Source organism: Podarcis pityusensis (assembly GCF_964106645.2).
Source record: "Podarcis pityusensis genome assembly, chromosome: 10".
Lineage (NCBI taxonomy): Eukaryota > Metazoa > Chordata > Lepidosauria > Squamata > Lacertidae > Podarcis > Podarcis pityusensis.
The window spans coordinates 20,068,953-20,078,879 of NC_138035.1; the positions used below are offsets into that span (position 1 = coordinate 20,068,953).

At 43.4% G+C, this 9,927-nt stretch overlaps 1 protein-coding gene across 1 annotated transcript in view; it reads left to right on the top strand.

Annotated features, from left to right (window-relative positions):
• The window catches only part of SLC6A12 (solute carrier family 6 member 12), a 47,693-nt gene extending 39,446 nt beyond the window's left edge, over window positions 1-8,247 (top strand). Inside the window, exon 15 of the mRNA XM_080971595.1 lies at window positions 4,869-8,247. Coding sequence (XP_080827721.1) covers window positions 4,869-5,015 — 147 coding nt within the window. The 3' untranslated portion in view covers window positions 5,016-8,247. The remainder of the gene's footprint in view (window positions 1-4,868) is intronic.
• The last annotated feature ends 1,680 nt before the right edge of the window (window positions 8,248-9,927 follow it).

Sequence of the window (9,927 nt, forward strand, 5' to 3'; positions counted from 1 at the left end):
ACTATTCCCCCAGGTTTCTGCTGTGCTCACTATATCATCTATCCTTTCCTTTAAAATCAAGCACTTCAGCTCACCCATCTCAGCTTAGAGTCTTCAAGCATTAGTACATAAACACCTGCACACGATGTGTCTTTATGTCTCTGCCATAGGCATCTTGCCCTACGATGCTCTGGCTTCTTTGAATCAGCCTCTGTTCCAGCTGGCTGTGGAACTGCAATGCCTGAGCAGCATTAAAGGGCCCTGGTGTGGAATCAGCTTAAGACAATAAAAAGAAACCACAGCACCAATAACCCAAGAAATAGGCAGCATTAAACCATTTGTACTGGATTGCCTTGTTGATTTCAGTTTATTGTCATAGCCAAAGGCCATAACAAATACCACTGAATATAGTTAGCATGCACAGATGGGGGAAACATTACCAAACAGAACAATTAAATATATACAAATGGAACAAATATCAACTCTCCCCACTTTCTGTTCTAATAAAATTAAAATAATAAAGATTTATCTTTTAAAAGAAATCATTTGGTTCAGAGCAATTCTTGCACAACTTTTAATTAGGTAAAACAAAACAAATATTATTATTTTTTTAAACACCCCAGTGCAACACATCCTAGCAGCAAGATGATCTGGTTTGCCAAGTTACTTAATTCCACCAGAAATGAAATCCAGGCCTTTAGGAAACTCAGAAAAGCAAGAGGAGCACCAGTTTTGCCCTTCAAGCTTAATTTCTGATATTATCTGGATCTCATAACAGGAAAGCTAATATTTTCTTCTATCATTCAAGTAGCTTAGAAAAATAGTAAAAACGAAACAAAACAAAAAATGCAATTCTTAAAGTACAACCGGATGAGAACAGAGTTGTCATAACGATTCTTTTAACAATAAATGACATTGAGAAGGTCATTGTGAAGAACAGCCACCAATTCAAATAGATACACATATCCAGTGTTTATAGCACTATTCACCTGGTCATGGGGGGCATCAGAACCTCTCTTTGTGCTTTGTCACATGATAGATTCAGATTTGAAGAAAATCTCCTAGGGAAGTATTTGAATGGACCAGCTGTGAAAATACAGGCAGTGAAGAACTAGTGAGAAACCCAAGTGCCATTTATATTTAGCAGGGGCAGAGGATCTCTCCCCCCCTGCAGGCATCATTCCAGTTGTGGTTGGGGCTAGAGGCAAAAGTGGGCGGTGCAATGGATGGGATTCTTACAGGAGGCTACATTCCACCCATGCAGAAGTCGGATGTTTCTACCTTCCTATATAGACACATATTACTCTCCATCCAGACAAGCAAATGGCATTATAATAGTACAAGGACATATTCCAGCTAGGCAAAAGCACTTGAGGAGAGTGCAGAGCAGGGGGCAATGAAGGGCATGGCCAGGGAAGTGGCTGTGGCTTAGGGGGAATCCTGAGGACCAGGAAAAGAGGCCTGCAGAGCTGCATTTGACCAAGTGGAGAAGTGGAACCCTCTTGGAGCAGCCTAGGCTGGCTGATTAGCTCCTGCTATTGCTTTATTCATTTATTTACAGCATTTTCGAACCGACACTTTCTCTAGAGGGTTTACAGCTAGGAGTGGACTAAATAGGCTGATTCCATCTGCATGCAGTTTTGCTGGCATTTAATGTTCCGTTCCTCTTTTTGTGGAGTATTTTTTTAAAGAGCACATGAAAAGCCCACATTGAAATTGGGCACGTTTTCTATGTGCTTTGTACATAAAACACACATTTGCAATGTTTTTCAATGCAAAATAGGCATATTTATGTGAAATACATATTCCCCCCCCACATGTGTTTTGCACACTGAAGCTGTGTTGCAAAATCTGTGAGCAGATGGGGCTTCGGGGCTCAATTTTGATAGGTGGGCAGGTCCAGTAACATACCAATCACCTTACACCACAGGGCATCACTGTCAGAGGCAGTAATGCTTCTGAATACCAGTTGCTGGAAGCCACAGCTGTTGTACTGAGGTCCTGCTTGCAGGTTTCCCATAAGCATCTGGCTGGACATTGTGAGAACAGGTTGTTGGGCACTGCCTTTTACTGAATCGAACCATTGCTCAATCTAATTTAGTCTTCCCTATACTGACTGGCTGACCTGCCAACCTAGCAGTTCGAAAGCACACCAGTGCAAGTAGATAAATAGGTACCGCTCCGGCGGGAAGGTAAATGGCGTTTCTGTGCGCTGCTCTGGTTCGCCAGAAGTGGCTTAGTCATGCTGGCCACATGACCCGGAAGCTGTACGCCAGCTCCCTCGGCCAATAAAGCGAGATGAGCGTCGCAACCCCAGAGTTGGCCACGACTGGACCTAAGGGTCAGGGGCCCCTTTACCTTTACCTTTATACTGACTGGCGATGTCTCTCCAGGGTTTCAGGCAGGAATCTTTCCCATCCATACCTGGAAGCACCAGTGATTGGACTTGGGACCTTCTGCATGCCAAGCAGTTGCCCTACAGTTGAGCTACATCTCTTCTGCTACTTTCCTCTTACTTTATGCTATAAAGTGTGCACCACGTTGGCGTTACTGAAAGTCACTTTTTTTACATGGGTTTGGGAGGAGGAAGGGGCCTCATACTTTGAGTCAATCCCAGAAATGATTTAAAACAACAACAACCTACACACTTTGCAGCAAACTGCATTTCTGTGAATTTCTTCTCGTCTTTGAAAAGTTTTGAAAAATTAAATGATAAAAAAAACCTTTCAGTTAACAGCCCACTCCCTTGCTGACATATCATTCTGATTTGGTGCCTTCTGCTCACATGAAGAATTCTTGATTTATTATGTTTAGAAGGCTTTTGTAGAAACATCAGAGTAACTAATTAACTCCAGGAAACACTTTCAAAAATGAAAGCATTTCTTTTTGCTTCTGGGATTCCAGTAACGATAGGAACAGGCAGGCATATGTACTTTCCTGCCATCATATTTTTCAAACTCCTCTCAGCGATCCTGAGGGCTAGAGACTTCATTAAACAAAAACAAAAAAAATGAGAACTGAGATTCTTAAGGCTTCATCACAAGCTTCCAGGCCTCACGTTGCTCACCGCAGCTGGGTTAACCAGTGCTTCATGAATCAGAGCAATGTACCCAGTTCTGAAATTGTGAAGTGCCAAGGTTAATTAACTTTGCAAAACTCCCAGATGCAAATTCTGACATTTAACTGACCTATGCTAGCACTTGCTTTTAGTTTAAGGAAGTGAAGAGTGCTGTTTTCCTCTATTGTTTTAGACAGGTACTTCCTATATGTCTGTGTGGCATCTTGAGTCTCGGTCTGAGCTAAAGGCGGGATATTAATATTACTAGTATTAATAATAAGTGGATGCTCTTGCCATGGCACCAGATTGGGCCAGATCTTGAGCATTCTATCAAAAAGAGAAAGCAACTCCACGGGACTGAAAAAAATTACACTGTATTAAGTGATTCAGCATTTCTGTATTCCATAGTGGGGCAGCTAATCTGCATTGGCATTGCAGTGAGCATAGGAGTCCCCTGCTCCTTAAGTTGATGGCTGGAGTGGATTGCTACTGCTTGAAATGATGGTTACAAATAAGCTGTTCGAGAGCTTGCTCTGGAGGAAAGGCAGGCAGTGCAGCAGCCTGAAAAACGTGAAGCTTAAGAAGGTTCAGCACAGCCAGCAGTGGCTTGTGAGGCTGGTGGGTGGAGGCGGCAGCATCCTTCCATTGGCAGCTTTGCACTTGTCTTGGGGCAAGGCAAGAGAGTGAGATCGGGGTACTCCAGGTGAGAATGTATCTGTGGGGCTGCTGCCATTCCAACCCTCTCCCAACCTTGTCCCAGCACACTCACCAAGAGGTCACCATTACCACCATCGCCAACCGCAAGTAGCACAGGGGAGGAATTTGATTCAGGTTGCATTTAAAGTCCATCTATCGCTATGCACTTTCTGAAATCAAAAGCAGCTGAAACACAGCCAACCTGTATTTCAAGCCAAACATATATCTACTTGGTTAACATAAGGGTAGTTGAAGCTGTCCATTATCACAAGCAGAGATACTGCTCTGGCCTACTGAATCTAATGCTGGAAAAAGGCGGATTAGCATCCTGTTCTGCTGCGGGTTGGGGAGCATGGAGGAAGTGGCAATGCATTTTAGAATTTCATCCAGTGAGTCATGTCTGAAACGAGGCAAGTCAGGACCCTGGTCAGCTCCCATGGGGCCCTGCTACTTGAGTTGGCGAGATGTCTCAGCTAACAAAGCTATAAAAAGGCTAGCAGGGCCTGTCTTTCAAATGTCTCTGTCCCCTTGGCAGAGCTGTTTGCATTGTTTTAAAGGGCCTGTGACCTAGTCTGCAGCTGCATGCTCCTGTGGAGCAGTTCCAGGGGAATCACCTACTACTTGACACCGTTCTTCTGTCATTCATCCATACGAACAAGAAGCATTATCAGAGTTTGAGGACACATTCCAGCCAGGCAAAAACACTCCACTGTGGGGTGTGGCTGGGGGAGAGGGGTGTGGCTGAGGAGGTGTGACCTAGGGAGTGTCCCAAGGACCAGATATAGAGGTTGGAGGATCACACTTTGAGGTGTCCCAGGATGCTTTGCTGTTCTCCCCAAACCTGTGCCAACCACACTACCTATCCACTCATCTGTAAGCACTGCTGAATGTTTATTGGGCTCTACCACATGGCGACAAAAAGTGAGCCTAAAGGCAAAATGGATCAGAATGTTACGTTGTTTCCCTTCTGCTCTTTTAGATGTGTCTTCCAATAATCATGCATTAGAAAGTACAATGGATTTGCTCATGGAATGTCTTTGCCCAAAGCAATGGATACAGATGGCTATTGAGTGGTTGTCTGTCTAACAGCTATATTGACAGCTACATTGTCTGCTCCCTGCTTGTCTTTCTACAGCGGTTACGCCAGCTCACTTCTGCAGCAGAGGACTTGCCCCAGCCCAAGAAGCACCTGATTGCCTTATCTGGACAGTACTTCAAGCCCGGAGGTCAACATCCATGCAAGGATGTGCTCATCACCACAGAGAAGGAAACCAACTTCTAGACCTCCCAGGGAAGAACTTCTTTACCTTCTGGAGACATCTCTCCTTATTTCTTTTGTCTTCTGCTTACATCTGGGATGAGTTGCTGCTCAGGGTCTCTTAAGATGCCAGCACCTTCTTCCCTTTGCATTTACTTAGCATACAGACTGGAATAGGGCCAATGGAACAGTCACTGTACAGGTGAAAAATTGTCTGTGAAGGGTCCAGAGCTCAGAGGAATCCTGAATTCCTGTTTACTGGCAGTGCTAGGGGATTGAACCTGGCATATTGTGCTTGCAACACGGGTGCTTTAACCACTGTGCTATACACTCCTTCCCATTTATAAGAAATAAATTAGCAGCAAGATGTTGGAAAAGACAGTGAATAAAGCTAGCCAGTTCAAGTTCCCGGTGACTTCCTGAAAGTTTCTTCCACTGCTGGCTTAACTCCTTGGCAAAAACATTTCACGTTCCTTAAACACCTGAATCTTCATCCATATCTGCATGACCTAACTGCAGGAATTGTAGCAAATTTGGTGGATTACTGTTGTGTTGTTTTTAAATTTAAAATTCACAAAGATCTCTGCTGTAGGTGAGATTCCTTTTTTGTTTTTATCTTAAGAAGAGTGGCAACAATCCTCATTTGGATGTAGAAACCAGAGCTTGATCACTCAGCCTCTCCCATTACGCAGGAGGCCCTGGAGGGGGGAAAGGCGATAAATTGGAAGCAAGATGAGTTTGTCAGAAAAAGAGCATGTCAAAGCCACTTAAGATCTTTCTCTTTTTTCCCCTTTGAGAAGAGACTAGTGCAGAAAGGAAATGGAGCAGGCAGACAGTATTTCAGCTTGAATATCCATTGTTTGATTCAGCTCTGTGTGACATCCTTGAGTTGCTGGAAAAACCTGAGAAATGCAAGTTGAATGCAACTGCCGTATAAGTAAATGCCAAAACTGCATTAGAAGTGCAGGACAGTCTGGATCATATAGGAGATAACAAAGCTGAAGTCTCTGACCGCATGATGCTAGCTTAGCATTTGTGATACAGAGGTTGGCATATGGTCTGTGGCACAAAATAAGAGGTAGTGGGGGTGGGAGGGAAATGGAAGATGCAACAAGCTAGAAAATCAATTTCTGTGCACAGAGTCCCGGTTTGCTTTCATTTATTTCTTGTGTAAATGTTCACTGCTAACCAAGGTCAATTCAATATCCTAAACACCAAGAGGGAACTCTTTTTGCATTGTGAATGTTGTGGCTGCAGCTAGGGATGTTGGAGAATTCTGACGAAAATGGAAACAGGAGTGGAAATTGCCTGTGTTTGTTTATTTGTCCCATGTCTGGAAATCCATTGAGTATGATCAGTAATTGCTGCTGTTGTTGCTTTCAGCCCTCAAATGATAAGCAATTAATTCCAACCCTTCTCTCCCATATTTGCATTGTGTTTCCTTTGTATTCCTTGCAGAATTTTGGAGAAGAGCAAAAGAGTTAAAGGTTTACTGCATCTCAGTTTGCCTATTGCTTCAAGGAGTGTGAATTACATAAACTTGGCTTAAAATGCAAGTGGAGCCAAATTTCACCTCCACCTCTAGATTGGGCAAGGTGTGCTGTCTCAGTAATGGAAAGGCCGGTCCTGAAATGGTCAAATCATACACCACGAATGTCAGCAGGAGACAGATGTGGAGCCAGGGTCCATTTCAGCACTTGGAACTCCTTGACCAGTTGTTGAGAGCCCAGTGCCGGGTAGGGCACACCAGCACTAACACCTACCTCTGGCCCTCATGTCAGGTATATGGGTCTGTGAGTCACCATTCACGTTTCCCACAATGGCCCAGAACAGCTGCCTGTTTCTTGTTCTGCTATGGCAAAACTTATGCATACTTACCTAGGACAATCTCTTCAAATGTTCATAGGATCTGTTTGTAGACAATAGTTTGATCCAATGCAGCGCTAAGTTGAAGTCTCTTAGTGGTATACTTGTTTCACTGGAAAAATGTGTTGCACCAATGGAGCACTGATGCATGAGAGAATGCATAAGCAGCTTGCTGGTAACTTTGTTGTACAATAGACTGTGCAGTCTCGTATGGAACAAGTTTCTGCTAGCACAATTGTTGCAGTAGATTCCTCTGTTGCATAACATTAAAACTCAGCCACCCACTTGCACAAGTACCCTTGCGCTAGTGGACAGAAAACACTGAATACAGCCCATAGAAATGATGTGCTCATCAGTGTTTTGATCTGTCAGGTTTTTTTCCACCAGCAGAAGTTATTCCTAATTTAAAGTGTTCATCAGCAACTTGAATGTTCATAAAAAGCCATCTAACTCTTGTTTACAGCATTTGTGTGTACAGAAGACATCCCATAAAGGATTGACAAGTGGTTTATCTTACTCTGCTCCCTAGCAGCCTGGAATGCAGAAATGAAGCAACTGAAGTGTTTCCTATCACTTTGGGCCAATTCCCAGTCTTCAGTAGTTCCTGGTAGAGTGCTACAGAAGCACAGGAGGCAATAGGTTTGCAGCCAGGTGGTGTCCATGCCATTTGCCAGAATCCTAAGCTACCACTATTTTGCAAATCGCAACAGCCACACAAGTCTTCACATTATCTATCCAAATAGTGCTTCCATCTGACAATCTCTCAGCTCCCAGCAATGGCCCTGCATGTTCCTTTGGCACCCTGTTTGCAAAATTTAACAGTTCCAAAATACAGATGCACTTTCACTTTCACAAGATTAATATACTGTCTTCGGCTGTATTTGAGGGTTGATTTCAAAAAATTCCACTGGAAAAACGGTTATGTCCATGTGGTAATGACAGTATAGAGTCAGTGGCTCATGTGCTTCTGGCTTGCACTCTTTATAAAGATTTGAGGAGTGAGGTTATTACCCCTCTATTATTGTCCATGCCGGGTCACTCAACCATTGCTACTGTGTCCTTTCTTTTAGCAGATCAAGATGATCATGGTTGTAAACCTTCAAAATGTATTTTGTATAGTTACGTTTTTACCTCTATCTTTAGTACATTTTGTTTTGTTTTATTGCTATGGCTAGTGGCCGATGCAAATACAGATCCTTCTGATTCTGATTGTTCCAAACCAGGGAATGCATCATTGGCTAAATGTCAGGCTGCACAGGAAGAAAGAGCTGGCAACACCAGCTCACTGAGTTTTATTTGTCATAGATGTACATTTATATCTTTATATTTTTCATAAACTTTTGTACTTAAGATATACACAATAAACAGCATTTCTTTAATTATGAACCAACAGTGGTTGTGGTTTTGCTTTCTTTCCTATGGAGAAGAGGAGGTCCAGAAGATGTAACCTCTGGTCAAGAGAAAAACCCAGAGAATTTCAATCTATTAGCAGCTGACAGAATTTAATGGAAGGAGTGGCGCTTTTGAGTCGTGAACTTGGACCCAACCTATGCTTCATTTTAATAGCTAGAGAAAATATTTGACTGATACTTTACAGAAGGTCAGGAGGCAGCATGCAGTGGATTTCTTGCCTCAACAGAATCTGCCCCTTCTGCCTTGAGATCAGCTAAAATGCTTGCTGGAGGAGGCCTGTGATTTGTCTTTCAACCTTTCAAACACACACCATTGGTAGAGAATGAAGTCAATCTTGCAAAGTGGCATTCTTCTTCAAGGTAGGGGGGAGAAAAAGGAAAAGAACAGATACCCCTACCCCCGGCTTCTGAGAAACTATGGTACAGTTTCTCCAAAAGCCTGGATAGCACAGTTGGTTAAGAGTGTGGTGCTGATAATGCCAAGGTTGCAAGTTTGATCTCTGTGTGGGGCAAGTGCATATTCCTGCATTGCAGGGTGTTGGATTAGATGATCATCAGGGTCCCTTCCAACTCTACAAGTCTATGGTTCTATGGACTAGATATACAAATGGTTCTAATCTCAAGCCTCAATCACTTACCCATGCTCACTTACCTCTCCTCCTGTATCTGCCTGGTTCCAATTGTTACCCTCAGTCCCTTGTAAAAAGTTAAGCACTCCTAAGCTCTTGCAGGCATCTCTGAGCTCATGGAAATATATTCTGGCACGATGCCCTCCAGATGCTGACTCCAGCTCCCATCATCTCTGTCTACAGGCCATGCTGGCTTGGGTTGATGGGAGCTGTCATCCAAAACACATGAATGGCACCAGGTTGGGAAAAGCTGGAGTAGAGGCTCCTTACAGCGATCTTGTTGTTGTTGGCTGGCATGACTGGAGTTCAGCGTTCTGTGACTACTGAACAAATTCTTTGTGTGTGTATGGTCCTCTCAACTCAGATTTTTCCAGATTGCTTTTTGTATTTTTGCAAGTGTTGTGGTTTCACCCCCAGTCCAGTGGGTGCTGTTTGCATGGTGCCATTTTGGCTCATAAGCAATGGCACTTAAAACCTGGGCATTGGAAATTGAGGGACATTCCATTCCCCTCTCCTGGAAAGGAGGTCAGGGTTGCGTGCAGAGGATTAAAATTCAGCGAACAGCTCTGCTCATGGCAGCACCTTTGCTTGCAAAAATAATGTGGACACTTAAGCATTGCAATTTTACAAATACTTAGCACCTAAGTAAACTGAAAAGTATTTTACTTTGGTTGAGAAATTGTCAAGTTGCTCCTCTCCCAGGAGAAATGTTGTGTATTTCCCAGCTATTCTGGTTCTCTCCCTAGTCACCTTTGCAAAGAAACAGTGGGTTTTTAAACATCACAGTTTTATTATTACTTAACACCTAAGTGTCTTACCATGGTTCAGAATGTCTAATGTGGGTTCATGCCAAAGAAACTGTCCATTGCTCAGAAGCAGCCCCACTGAATTCCATGGGGATTGCTCTCTGATAAATATGTGTAGGATTGCAGTCTTAATTGGTTAAAGGTGCCACATAGGACTGCCAACATGGACGAGGTATAGCCTTTAAGGAAACAACTCTGAGCACGCTCAAAACAAATGTATTGA